The sequence below is a fragment of the Nansenia antarctica genome (assembly GCF_963989245.1).
Source record: "Nansenia antarctica genome assembly, chromosome: 11".
In the NCBI taxonomy this organism is placed as follows: Eukaryota; Metazoa; Chordata; class Actinopteri; order Argentiniformes; family Microstomatidae; genus Nansenia; species Nansenia antarctica.
The window spans coordinates 15,493,053-15,507,703 of NC_137681.1; the positions used below are offsets into that span (position 1 = coordinate 15,493,053).

The window sequence follows — 14,651 nt, forward strand, 5'->3', positions numbered from 1 at the left end:
ATATTAGTATGCCGTGACAAAGAACAATTAGAAAGAAGTGCATCATCCACACAGCTCAAAATTAAGGTCTTTATTTATTTGAACATTCCATTTCAAACTTGCAATTGTGTACAAAAGACAAAAATAAAATAATATAAAAAGACCTGTATGGTCCCAAGACAATTTACAAATAGTCTGAAAAGCTTTTACAAAAATATATTACACCCAATTCCTATTTCAGTTACTCAAGACATAAAAATAAATAATGACATTTATAACAGGGCACTTGCAGGTTCTCATTCTCTATAAAGAGTCATGGCCAAAAAGGAAGGAAGGAGGAAAATATACACTGACTGCAGTCCAATCACTTCGCCTTCTCTTGTGCACTTGTTCACTCCCCCCACACTGATTTACAATTAATAAATAATTAAGTGTATGGAATAAATATTACATCAGTCTACTCCTTATTCATACAGGGAAGTGAATGAGTGCACATTGGGGAGAAGGTATGGTAGAGAAACAGATCACAGCCACTATTGCAGATTTACTGTCTCAGCACAGCTGTGGTTGAATAACCAGTGCATTGTATTCTTATATTACTTTGAGCGGTAATTCCCTTTAAAAACAAAACACATCTAAGGACAATAACAACACTTTATAATTGCAGCATATACATACATTTCAAAGCAACACTGATATTAGTATGACAAACTATTAACATAATGTACAAGTTTTACATTCCTCCATTGCCATCTCTATTTACAAGACGATGGTAAAAACTACAGGGGCCAAACTGCAGGGGCCAAACACACATGAAATTTGGTTTCAAAAGCTGTGCAGTTGTCACCCATTGCCAACACAGTGAACACACACTTGAAACATTCAACCAATAAAATCCAATATGGGTCTTGTCTGATGAGGTAGCGTACCTGAACAGAATGCCTTGCAGTCGTTTTTCTCAACATGAACCCCATGTGGGAGGAGTTTGATCAGAGCATTCAATTTGCAGCATGGACTTAATTACCTAGTCAGTAGTTAAGGGTGCACAACTGAAGGGGGCGTTGTTAGGTGATACAAAGTGGTTATCCTTCACAAGTTCAGTAGCAGTGCTCCAGGCCTGAGGTGGGATGAGTTAGTGCACACATCAAGAGCTGTCTGTTTGTGCAGCAAGAGTAAGAATTTGAGTGAGGGACAGACGAATGGCTCTCCACATCCCCCGTCCTCCCCAAACCCCTTCTCTTCTTTGCATAATACGTCACCTACAGGACATCCATGACAGTTTTTAGATGGAGGTTGTGTGTGGACAGCTCAACCCCAGTAGAGCTCTCTCAACATGTTTCTGTGGGCTCTCCGTGCACCCTGATGCGGTACAAGCAGGTGTAATGTGGATGTCCCCAGTTGGACAGCACCCGGAACTCAATGATCTGGTAGGCTTGGTCATTCTCCTCCTGTGGATTGAAAGGATTGAGATAATTAAGTGATGTCCTAATGGATGAATTGGCAAGATCTGAGCGTTGTTAGGTGAAATTAACTTGTTAATTGTGTGACACCTACAACTACAAATTAATTGATAATCCTCACATTGTTGAGGCCATGTACTTACAGAGACAGGGTAGGTCTGGAGTGCCTCCCCATCATCCTGGTAGGTGTAGCTGCCCAGTAGCTTCCCCTCCACATGGTACTCATCATCCAGACCCTACCGACAGAACCCAGAGTGAGAACACAGCAGATTCCAATACAATATTGTACCACTGGGTGGCAGTATACGTTCACCACAGCACATGGAGCTAATACGTCTGACTCTGTGTTGAGCTTTTTAATGACACCACTTAAGACAGCGCTGTCTAATATGTTCATGTTTTTTGTGGATAGCGGTGTAGTAGGTGGTTGGGGTTTACATGACATACATAGACGGTGAACTGGCGTGGGGCGCTGCTGATGAGGCCTGTCGGAGACAGGGATTTAGGGATGTGTTCCAATGAGAAGGCTGTGGGGCGGATCTTCATGGAGAGGCGGATCACCAGGTAACCATTGGAACCCTTGAACGCCCAGCAGTTCCCTGGTTGGACATCAGGCTAGAGAGAGAGCGTGGAATCAGCATGATCAGCATTTAGACCGACTATTGGAAAATGTCTTGGGAATGTTGGATAGGCAGTGTCTGGAAGTAGTGAAACTGTAATCGTGAAGCTACACCCATAAATCTCAAAGTCTATGAAATAGGGTGACTTGAGCCGTACCTGTATGACAACACGGGGCGACTGGGAGAAGTACCAGAGAGGAAGGCCAAAGAGACTCATCAGTGCTGTCTTTGTCTCATAGGTCTCTGAACAACGCGTGCCCAGGACGCTCCCCCCTGCAGACAAACGGACACATCACATTGTCACTCACTACAGTCCACATCCACCACACAAACCACAAGTAAACTTGCTTACAACTAGGGCACAGACAAGATGCCATGGTGACCAAAGTTCAAACCGATAATTTGTTACCTCCAGATTCCAGGGCATAGTCCACCAGGCCGGTCCGATCCTGAGAGTAAAGTCTCAGAGCATTCTTCACAATCAGCTGGACATGCTAGAGGAGGAAGAGGGAGGCAGAGGCGGGATGAGGAAATAAAATAGACAGACAGACAAGACGCTGTCTGACTTGATTAGATTAATCATATTTGATTCAGGTAGCTTTATTTTCATACATTTGTTACATATCTTCCAATAATTCCATATATATTATGCAATTTATTGCAAGGAATTCGTTTTATCGGAATCAGAATCTGGTGTTTTTTCCCATCCTAGAATGTCATAATAAATCCCCTCACCTCCTCTGACATCCCAGCCTCAGCTCCGACAGCTCCGACGGTGTGCTCGACGGTCTGGGTGAGGGTCTCAGTGCTGGGCGTCTGCTCTTGCTGCCTGCTCTGCTCCAGCTGAAGGGAGACGTTCTGCAGGATGCTGAGCTCCATGGAGGCCAGATAGGCCTGCAGGTCAGCCCCACTCACATAGCGCTCAGACAGCCACTGGAGCAGGGACTCAGGCACCTCTCCCTCCCCTGGCTCTGCCTGATCCTGATCGCCCTGCTGGCTGCCGTAGAACAGGTTCTGTACCTCCCGCCTCACCTGAGCTGACACCTGACAACCACACACAGAGCGAGAGTGACAGAAGACATCAGACTTTAGGTCGACTACCTAGAAAATAACATGTGCATGTCCTGAGCTAGAGAGAGCGTGTGTGTATGTGTGTGTGTGTGTGTGTGTGTGTGACTCACCGTGTCATGGAGGGAGTCGAGCCGGTCACACATGCCCTGGCATCCCATCACCCCCTGCAGGTCCTGCCTGATGCTCCCCAGCGCCGCTTCCAGCCTCTGCACCTCCGCCAGCAGAGCATCATGGGACTCGCTGTCCACACCCACACTGGAGGGAAGGGAACACACCAGCAGAGTTATACAACTTGATGAATAATCACAACGCAAAAGGAGACATAACAATACGGTGGCCTGATCTCACCTGATTGGAACTGGGACTGGTGTGGGTGACGGTGCAGAGGCGGCAGTCTCTTGTCTCTTCTGCACCTCCTGAAAAAAATGACGAATATGCCACGGATGAATAACAAGCAATAGCACTATAATAATAAATAATTAATAATAATTTTGCCATTTAGCAGACGCTTTTATCCAAAGCGACTTACAATTACGAATTACAGGAACATTCCCCCTGGAGTAACTGAGGTCTAAGTGCCTTACTCAAGGGCACACTAGTAGTGGTGTGGTTTCAGGCGGGATTTGAACTCACAACCTTCCGATCACAAGTCCAACTCACTATCCACTAGACCACCACTACCCCACTAAGGGTTAGCTCCAATGCAGTCAGGTAGATAAACAAACATATACTGTAGGTCGTCTATGGGTAGTTTTGTAGTACCTCTGTTTTGACTGCCAGAGCCTGCAGTAGAGCCTCCAGTTCAGCCAGACGAGACTCCTGACCCTGATGCTGCACCGCATACCGCTCGTGAGCCTGAACAGAGAGAATGAACAGGAGCAGGAGCATAGACAGAGAGAGAGAGGGAGTGCTTTTTAATACAAAAACCCAGGCGGGGAAAAACACACACATGAAGTGAACTGAATTCACTATGCTTGCTGAAAACAACCTGGACTACCCCCAGTCTCACCTGTTCCCTCTGTGCGGCGTCCTTCTCTACCTCTCCCTTCAGTAGGCTCAGTCTTTCCTCCAGCAGGCCCGAGACCCACATCCCCATGCTGTCCCTGTCCGTCTGGGTGGCCAGCTGCTCCTGCAGGGAGCGGTAGAGGCCCAGCACCTCCCTGTGCTGCTGCTGCTGCTGCTCCAGCCTCTGGCCTCCGCCCTCCATCTTCTCCCACAGCTGGGCCAGGCTCTGCTCCAGCCGGGCCAGGCGCTCAGAGTCCACAGACACCGCTGCTATGTCGGCAGCAGCAGCCTGAGGTGAACCGACACACAACACACAGACACGTCAGCTACGGTGTTTATCTATCGTCTGTGCTTGTGTTATAAATCAGAAAACACAATGTATTGGTTTATCTGGATCCTCATTTTGTCACGTGTTACAATTGTAACTAACAGTGTGAGAACAGTAATAACCCACAGACTTAAGACAATAGTCAAGACCATAGACAGACTGATGTCATAGCCCCTCTACTGTTCCATCACTATGCACAAGACAGACACTGCTCTCCAGTAAAAAACACACTAAGTGCACTCCGACAACCACATACTGCTGCTCGCGTCGACACCACTCCCACCTGTGAGGAAGCTGGCGGGGGAGGTAGGGGTGGAGCCATGGTGGACTGGCTGTCTATGGCTTGTTCCAGAGGGGTTACAGTAGGGGCGGAGCTGAGGGGATCCACCCTCCTCCACTCTGTGATGTTGATGGCTGGCAGGACAGACAGCAGGCTAGACGGACCCCAGTACAACAGAGCTGGTAGGGAGAGGGAGAGACAATGTGCAATTCAGTGGAGGGCTCATTGTAATGCATCAAACATGTGTCCATTCCATGCATTAGAATGAGCCCGTCCTCGACAATTCTACAGAGGAAGTTACGGGTTTATCTAGGTGAATGACCGGCATATAGAAAGGCGGGGTGGCTTGGTGGGTGTATGAATATGTATTATGACACGGTAAACAGGGCTTTGGGGTAGTGAGAGATGTGCAGCTCACCCAGGATGAGGAGGAACGGGAGCAGAAACAGGAGGAGTGTCCGGAGCTTAGGAAGGCACCTGTCAAGACAAGAAATATTCTTTATTATCACCTTAAATATACATGTACACTCGCGTATAATATATACCGATGTACTCAATCCGTTTCAACATTGAGATCCCACACGCAATGACTTAAATAGCACAGATCAGCCGCCCACAAGTCACAGCTGTTACGTATTTAGAATTCCCTCACCGTGTCAAGACGAAGACGTTAAGAAGAGACATGAGGGTGACCAGATGATACCATCCAGTCCCAAGCCACCAGAATACCCCAGTCACCGCCTTCCCTGTACATACACACACACACACGCACACACACACTAAGTTAAGACACGTGCATGGAGAGGATTACTGAAAGTAGTCACATTGTGAGGGGCATAGTACACCTCCAGCTAGCAATGAGGATTAGAGGTTTAAGTGCATTCAACAGCTGAGGACAGGAGCAAGGGGGATCAACACAGAGCAAAAGGTTAGAGTTAGTCACAAGACAAGAACGACGACAGCAACACTGCACTAGAATGATACAACAACACAAACCAGAGACAGAAAGAATAGCTTAAAAGAAGAAGGAGCCCGACATTGAGGATGAGTCTGTGGCACCTGCTCAGTCAAATGGCAGTTAGTATTGAGAGAGAGAGAGAGAGAGAGAGAGAGAGAGAGAGAGAGAGAGAGAGAGAGAGAGTTTGGCACCATTCACTAAGGGGTTCCACACTACAGACACACTAAGCTGCCCAGGGGGAAGAGAGGAGAGAAGGGAAAGGGCAGCCATGCAGGGTCTCTGGCAGTTCCTGTTTACACATGATAAAAAATGATAACCTGGGGACATGGCAGCCAACCAGAGAGCAGACAGGACTCTCCGTGTCACAGCCCAGCCAGCTGAGCCCGCCTTCTGGCCCATCCACAACACACCGGAGCCTAGGGGGGACCACCGCAGTGAGACAGTAATGTCATTGACTGACTAAATCGATAGGTAGTACACTAGTACAATACTGCCAATGTGATTATATATCTGACTGAAGAATTGGTAAGCCTACATGGTACATAGGTTAAATTCAACACGCTTGAAAGTTTGGGATTCATCATGCTGTAAGCAATGACTAGTAAGGAGGACGAGACTTAGGTAACCTGTGTATGCACTGGAGCCCCACAGCGCCCACAACAGGTGACGGGACCTGGAGGCCCATGATGAAGATGAGGAAGATGATGATGATGATGACATGCAGAGTGTGTGTGTCTCTGAGTGTTGCTTCCCTTTGCAGTCGTCACCTGTTGGCACCAGCAGGCACCAGTTGGTGAGGTGGGAGGAGCGAAGGCATCAAATAAAACATGGCAAGGTAAGATGAGTGGCTAAAACCATTGGGTGTAAAAATCCATAAAGACACAATTCCATCGTGGGCTCACACCCTACACATGCAATAAGAGAAGCCTCTCTAGAAGAGCTAATATCAGGTGTGTGAGTGTGTATGTGTGTATAGCCACAGGGGCTTCGCGTGAGGCTATGAGATGAGACGGGGAGCGTGTTTGCACAACCCTCATCCTCTTTACCTCCCTTGTTTACACACTATACACATTTCTGGTCAGAGAACCACGGTGCTACAGCAAAATGACAATGAACATTGAAAAGCCCTATCATACTGTCACCTAGTTGTACAGATCACATGTTCACAAAGTTAACTGTGTGCGTGTGTGTGTGTGTGTGTGTCTAGGAAAGGCATATGCTGTACTTACAAAGAGAGCCGTTGGGATGTTTCTCATCATTGGACTCATTTACATTCATGCTTCTACAGTAACAGGAGTGAGCTATAACAAATAGATAAAACAGAGACAATCACAACCAAATTATGCTCAAAAAAACAATCCTCCGCTTGAAGTCCAAAAATCCCAGTTTCCCTTCCTCCCTTCACCTAAACAGAGGATGAACAGAGTGAGAGTTGAGGGAGAGAAGGAAAAAAGAAAAGAGAGAATTTGCATGTCACCACGGTAACAGCCAAAGCCAAGTCAGTCCATTTGTTTGAGTGGGAAGTAAATGCTGCAGGTGAGCTCTGTGAGGTAAAGGTACTAGACAAATTGACACATGAAAAACTAAACTGGAAGAGGTGGTGATGGGCTGTTAAAAGGAAAGAAAGCTGTAGGTAAGCTGTGGTAGCATCAGCCTCCTCTGTGACCGGAGGGGGGACAGTCAGAGGGAAGCAGCATAATAATATAGTAAGAGTGAAAGCCAAGGGTGCAAACAGGGTGGTTCCTAAAAATAAGTTAGAACCAGTGTCAGATATACACCCATGCAAATCAGCAGCAAGCATCAGAGAACACTGAATACCTCCGTCAACCACTCTCCTGCCCCCACTGTTCAACTTCAGCAGAACGGCATGCAGCCGAGACACTGTGGAGACTGCAGCCCTCCTGCTATAGCGCAGGCCAGTGTCTAACATTGACAACAGCACCCCTAGAGGAAGAGGGAGGGAACAGATGCCGGTGAGTCTGATTTCATGTTGAAGAAAAAAATCAAGGTTTTAAAGGACGTTCTTGTTAGTGGGAAGTCCTGATAGTCTTGATAACCTGGCTGCCAACCAAGTGATTTCCATAGTAGAGGATTGAGAGAGGAGCAAGAGGCGAGGCCGGCCTGGCACTGGGGTGTATACCTTTGCCCTCCGGGAGTGTCCTCCTCAGTAGAACGTCGTGAAAGAGAAGGGTGAGGACACAGGCCACAGAGGCAGATGCCCTCCTGCTGACATGCACACACGCGCCCCAGAGGGACATCAGCAGACCTACAGCAAATCAAACTGGGTTGAAAATGCTTTGGGGAAAAACAATTGCAATACACACCGAGTCAACGGAAGAAAGAACGACCCTAGGGAGGTTGGGAGAGAAGGGGAGACTCAGGGGACATAAGGGAAATAAACCGTGGATATGATGCTCAAACTGATAGGAAGGTATTCTCTTCAACCTCATTAACATCTGAAGAGACACACACACAGAACACAATACACACTCTCACCTGATTTTTTCTTGCGGTTCTGGTCTCTTCTGTAGACTGTGGAGATTGGGGAGGTGCCGGGGGCAGCCAGGGCTGGGTCCCCGTACGCAGAGCGAGACACAGCGGCAGGAGCGGAGGTGGAGGTGGGGTAGGCAGTGAGGGCTTCCTTCCTGTCTGAGTGGATGTTGCAGTCCTTACAGGAGTAGCCGTTCACCATGGAGGTCTGGGTCTGGGCTGTGCTGCCCACTCCATTGACCGACTGCGCACAGTGGCTGTGTTCTGCTGAGCAGGTCCGCTCTGAGACACACAGAAGGGTTTGCAGAGTGGGGAGAAAGAAAGATTAACATACAAAATATATTTTTGTTTTATAAACAAAATCACACTGCAACGGTGTACGAGGAATTAGCTTTGACTGATAAGGCCATGGTAAACTACCTTTTAATTCACTGTCCTCATCCAAACCTACAGAGAGAGAAAAAAGAAAGAAAAAGGAAAACATGGTCAATGACTAACCTCAAATTTTACTAACATTATAATACTTCACAAGAACATTTAAAAATTGCATTCAACTGTGTTTTAGGGTATCAAAATCCCGGAGGGCTGTGAGCTGACCCCAGAAGCTGTCGACGAGCGTCCTCTCCTGGATGCACGACTCGTCCAGCATGGAGGAGAGCAGGGAGGCGTCGCTGGCGGCACAGCTGTGCAGGCTGCTGTTGTGGTTCTGCAACAGAGACTGACTCTTACGGGGCGTAGGCAGGAGAGACTGGGAATGGGGCTGGGCCACGCAGGAGACAGAGTGTTGCTGAGAACGCCTGCTCAATGCCCTGAGAGGAGGAAGAGGGTGAGAGAGAGAGAGAGAAAGAGAGAATAAAAAAGAAACAAGAAGCAACAGTTAAGATGACGTAACCAACTCAAAACCCAATTCAAATGTAAGAGGGGAGGGAACAAAGTCAGCAGAGCACTCACTTGGACTCTCTGCGACTGGCCAGTCCTGTGCTGTAGGGCGTGATGTGGGGGAGCGGGGAGTCCAGCAGGCTGTCGTCGCCATAGCCACCGATGGTGGTGTGCAGACGCAGGCTGCGTCGGGACATCCTGGGTGCCTCGAACGCCGGCACGAGCCGCTGCTCCTTCTCAAAGTCGAGGGCTGTCGAGTAGCTGGAGCTGGGCGTTACAAAAAGGAGAAAACTTGATATGTGGGTTCTAGATTGGACAAACTAACAGAATCATTTTACATTTCCTTGAGGCAACAGTGGCTGATTTGGATGGGAAAAAAAACAAACAAACACAAACAAAGCAGGGAATGGGCACCCGGTCCTGTATGGCAGCAGATACTGATAGTAGTGTACTGGGCAATGATTAAAACAGGCCGGTGTTGGGGTCCCCAGTCCCCAACAGGGCTGTTCTCAACAATAAACGCCATAGAACACAGGAAGAGGGATGAGGCCAACATGAATCAATGCTCAAAGGGATATGAACCTGGAAACATATTACAGCCAAGGGACGTACATCTACTGGCAGCTGCAATACGCTTACACACACGCATGCACATACACAGCTTTCTCCATTATGCCAGGCCCAGAGCTGGCCCACATTTCTGAAGAGCCATCAAACTGACCTTTGCCAAGGACAGAGTTAAAAGAAAAAAAAGAAGAAAAGAAGAAAGAAAGAACCAACTGCCATCTCTAAAGGAACAGTCCAACCTTTCACAATGTTGAACTTTGGAACTGCAGCTGACACTGATAGCTACCAGAAGAGATCATTAGGCTAACTGAACTGGCAGTAGGAAGTACCGGTAGGCTGGCTGGCTAGCTAACTAGCACAGCATTACCGTCCCCTTCCTTAATGACAAGACAGACTATTACAGTTCAGTAGTCTCATTTAGTCATTACAACCAATACATTGTCGCCACACACACACACACACACACACAGCATGAAGAACCCTGCTATTTAAACAGAGCACGCACAAAAGGAAGCCATGAAAGAGTAAGACAGAATAGTATGATACACACAGATCAGTCCACCCCCAGCTCTCCAGATCCCAGCCTTCACCGGAGACGCTCATCCCAGGGGAAAACCCTTAGGACAAACATCACAGACACCCACACGTATACACACACACACTCTGTCTGCACTGTAGCTACACACACTCCTGTGCAAGGAGAGATCAGGCAACTAAACAAACACTACTTACTCTATGTGCTGTGCGTTCACTTCCTGTAGTCACACACAGAGGATCTACTTTATCAACTCTACACCCCCCTTCGTCTCTCCTCCCTCCCTCCCTCCCTCCCTCCCTCCCTCCGTAAAACAATGCCACCCAACCTTTCATTATGTAGCCTCCTCAGAGCTGAGGAGTGAGGTCAGCATCAGGTGAAACTGATTGGTACAACAAAAGGGGGGGGGAGAGAAGGAAGGAGAAGGACAAAGGAGGGACATATGTCCCCCTGAACATTTCTAATGGCCACAAAAAGCTGGCAACAGGGCTCGTTCCTGCGTAACAGAAAACCATGTCCGCCACTTCACACGCTGCATTAAGCCTCTCTAGGATTATTACGCAGCCACATCCAGAGCCAATTATGCGCTTTCCCTTGCCTTCTGCTCTGGCTGCCCCCCCTGGTGTGGGCACTTTCTGCCCCTCATGAGGGGAGGGACAGTTATGTCCTCAGCAGAGGGTTAGGGTCTGGGCCAGGGGAGTCAAGTCAGCTGCAGAGAGACCAGGCATGAGGGAGGGGGGGCAATATCACACATTTATATCATATAAAAAACAAACACATTTACAATAATCTGGGGAAAGGGGGGAAGGCAGTGAGGGGTTGCTAAGAGCAACCGTATGAATATCTAAAAAAAGAGTTGGGTTTTGAGGTTTTAAAAGTTGTTTAACAAGGCAGGCAGAAGTGGCATTCAATAAGAAAAAGCTTTAGGTTTTGATGGGGGGGCAGACACGTCTAAAAAAAATAGTTTTTGCCTTGACTCAGCTTTGACTGGTTTTCAAACATAGATAGGCCTGTGTCATGTGATAATATGTGTGTCATTTGTGATGATCAGAGTCAGGATAGAAACCTACAGTATATTACTGTGTAGATAGAGTCTATACATCTGGTCCAATCAATGAAACATTAGTCCAATTCCAGAAAGTGTGCTAAGCCTACCGGTAAGTGTTTTATTGATACTCAATCTCTCAATGTCTCCTCTCCAGGACCGACACTGCGCCTCAGACTTCCACTCCATTAGGGGTCTGTCTGGGTTCCTGATTATCTTATGAAATCAACCTATGGCGGCGCTAGGTGGCGTAGCACACTAAGACGTTAGCCATGTGTCTGGACACAAGGTCCCAGGTTCGATTCCAGCCATCGACATATCCTGCATGTCATCCCTCCTCTCTCTCACCCAGCTTTACTGTCAATCTCTACTGTCTCTATCCCAATAAAGCAGAAATGCCATAAAAACATTATTTATTTTATTATTTTTTTTTAAGAAAAAAACTCAGTGACCCAAAGCCATTTTTCATGTTTCACAACATTGTAAATGATTCACTGCCATAAAAACTGAAGGGCAGGCCAGCAGCTCATGAACAGACTACAGAGAGACAAACAGTGTCATCATTGCTCATTTTCAGCCCAGAGTAGGGAAGAGCTTCATTGTCTCTGTCTGTCACTGAAATATTCCTGCAATTCCCCCTCCCAAAAGAAGAAAACACTGCTGGAATACAAATATTCCTTCTGTGTTGTGTATCTATAAATACAATCTAAACCAGAACCAAGAGACATTAAAGGCAATGACTTATACCCACATATCTTATTCATTGTTTTGTTTTTTTTAAATGTAAGGAAGACAGTAAAATGGCTAATACTGTAACATTGTCACATGCTCACAAGTAATAGCAGGCAGCTCTCCTGACTGTCTGAGTCACTGTTGACAACAGAGGCACACCCCGTAACAAAGGGTTAAATTAAAAGGTGACTCACTCACATCTGCTTTGGACTTCCCTTTTTCATTGAGGGGGAAGAAAGCAACAACAAAAAAACTATAACCCCTCACAATTACTGTTTTTTTTTTTACATGACTTTTCAAATAGACATTTGAGGGAAAAACATATTTGTAACACTCACTCCCTCCCTGAAAGTTGATCTAGAGAACAGGACATCCCTCTTTCAGCCCTACAGGCGATTCAGCATGCATACTCACCTGCGGGAGTAGGTATAGCCAGTGTTGCCTGAAGCTGGGCCGCATTTGCGCACTTTAGAGGAGTCCATGGCCAGCCTTCACTTTCTCAGTAATAAGACTGCAAGAGCCAAACCAGGAAACTTTACTACAAAGTACATTTCATTTGGAACCCCCCCCCCCCCCCCCTCTCTCTCTCTCTCTCTCTTTCATGCACACACTTTGTGTATCCTGCAGTACGGGGTCAGTTTTGGCTTCCTGTATTTAATTGACCTGTAAGCTATTCTTAACTTGACCCCTGATCTCCTGTTTTTCTTTCTGCATGATCAGATCCTGTCCACCATGTTTTTACTACAGCTGAAACACTAAAGGGCGGCACATTGACGTCAAGAGCTTACATCAGGAGAGGCCCCGGGAGTTGGACTAGGCTACATCATGACAGAGTCCCTTTCCTAATGGCACATAAGTTCAGGCTGTAAAACAGAAACTTGGAGTTTGACCAAGTCAAACCCTTACACTTTGCAGTGCCAGAGGGCTGGGCAGGAGCACTCACTAAATGAGTCTAGAATAGCACATACTAGTGCATGCCAAAAACACAACAATGGATTTTCAGGATAAAAAATGACAACATAAACCTCTCCTGTTTACATAATACTAAGCACCAGTTTTTTTAGGCACGGTATTCCACCTTTCCAGCTATAAAGCATTAAAAAAAAAACTCCCTATTCTTCATTTAAAAAAAAGACTGGCCCTAACTAAACTAGTGAACAAAAGGAGACACTGAAACACTCACCCGGCACGATCAACACACCAAGAATGATATGATAAATGTTTGAGTATTTAGTATTAGTAGTAGTGTCAACTCCAGCATGGTCATATCATTTAAACAAACTAGCTCAAACTTGCCTTTCAAGGATTTCAACATCTACTTTTCAGAACAATAAATATCACCCAGCGAAAATGCGACCTCACTCTAACTGTCTACTGGCTGAGTCACGGCGCCAGTGGGCGTGGGTGCACCAACACTCAGCCCCTGACTGGCCTGGATAACAAGTCTGGATAACAGTCTGCCAACGAGTGTGGACATGAGATAGCTGCTTATCAGCTGACGTCCTGATTTCTCCTCCAGTCATTTGAAAAATAATAATTCCAAAATGGCTTCTTCCCACAACAATAAAGCAGGATAAAATCAGAGGAGAAACACCTGACTGTTCCACACTTTCTCTTCATGTGTGAATGAAACATTGCAGCAGATTGATTCTCCTAATAGACACCATTGCATGTGCTTGGGCTAAAGTCAAGTGCCAAATCCTAGAGAAGTATCATGTGTTACACACATACATGGGGGTACAAGACCAACATGTCATTTCGGTAGGTACTTTGAATTGAACCAATCAACGCGCAGTTCAAAGGAGGTGGCGAGCCTCGCGTCCAATGGTAATCACCAGGGGGCGGGGATCCCGCGAAACATGAACTCACTGCATCAAGTTTAGTTAAGGGAAGCCAGCTAACTACTTCCATATAACACTCACTGTTTATAAATAAGCGTGTTACAAATACAATGTAAACGAATGTGTCAACGTACCTGCGAGTGAATTCTCAGTTGCTTTAGTGAAGTAGGAGTGACGCCAGCCAGACAGACGGTTGGTAGTGTAAAGCAAAGCTAGCTCCTGGTTAGCTAGGTAGAGGCTAGCCTGGTGACAGCTGGCTAACCCCGGTGTCACAACTGTCGTTTCTTAGCCAAGCTCTCTTCCAACGGTCGTTAATTAACAATTAACCTCTGGTTTCTGACAACCCAATTCTCTCATGTACGTACACGACTTTCGTATAACGAAAGAACGAATCGACAGCGAAATTCGACAGAAAAAGAAACCGACACGAATATCGACAGGAGAGTTTGTGTGGTTGCTTCTCCACACGACGGTGACGCAAGCAGGATTCTTCGAGGGTTTTATCGGTGGTAAACTGTCACTGATGGCTCGTTACCGCCCCCTACTGGTGGCACTCGGCTGAACATGAGGAGTAGATTATACATTACGTGACGTTAGAATTATAAGGTTCTATCTCCATTTTTGTCAAAATTGAGGTTTTTTTACATAATCTGATCCATTAGGTGTTTATTAATGCCTGTGTGGTGTTATTTTTTAAAATGTTGACATTTCTGAGTTAGTAATTCATAAAATACAAAGGTTCCATCTCACAAAACATAATGGAATGTAAAAACTTTGACGCTCAATATCTCTGAACTACCCTAAACGGAGATAGAACCTTATCATTCTAAACTCACGATTAGCCGGCTTGTGCTCTCTGAT

The 14,651-nt window shown here is 46.5% G+C and overlaps 1 protein-coding gene across 1 annotated transcript; it reads right to left on the reverse strand.

The window, feature by feature from the left end:
• Window positions 1–82: 82 nt before the first annotated feature.
• LOC308167852 (SUN domain-containing protein 1-like) lies at window positions 83–13,279 on the reverse strand. The gene is made up of 22 exons (XM_080542330.1): window positions 13,133–13,279; window positions 12,364–12,460; window positions 9,143–9,337; window positions 8,789–9,000; window positions 8,612–8,638; window positions 8,198–8,473; window positions 6,931–7,002; window positions 6,328–6,468; window positions 6,019–6,117; window positions 5,396–5,489; window positions 5,162–5,220; window positions 4,747–4,922; window positions 4,140–4,424; window positions 3,893–3,985; window positions 3,479–3,546; window positions 3,241–3,385; window positions 2,795–3,103; window positions 2,469–2,553; window positions 2,217–2,332; window positions 1,887–2,054; window positions 1,583–1,675; window positions 83–1,427 (listed from the first exon to the last, which is right to left on the reverse strand). The coding sequence occupies exons 2-22, from the start codon at window positions 12,429–12,431 to the stop codon at window positions 1,308–1,310; spliced, it is 2,901 nt and encodes a 966-aa protein (XP_080398456.1). The 5' UTR covers window positions 12,432–12,460; window positions 13,133–13,279; the 3' UTR covers window positions 83–1,307.
• Between the last annotated feature and the right edge of the window lie 1,372 nt (window positions 13,280–14,651).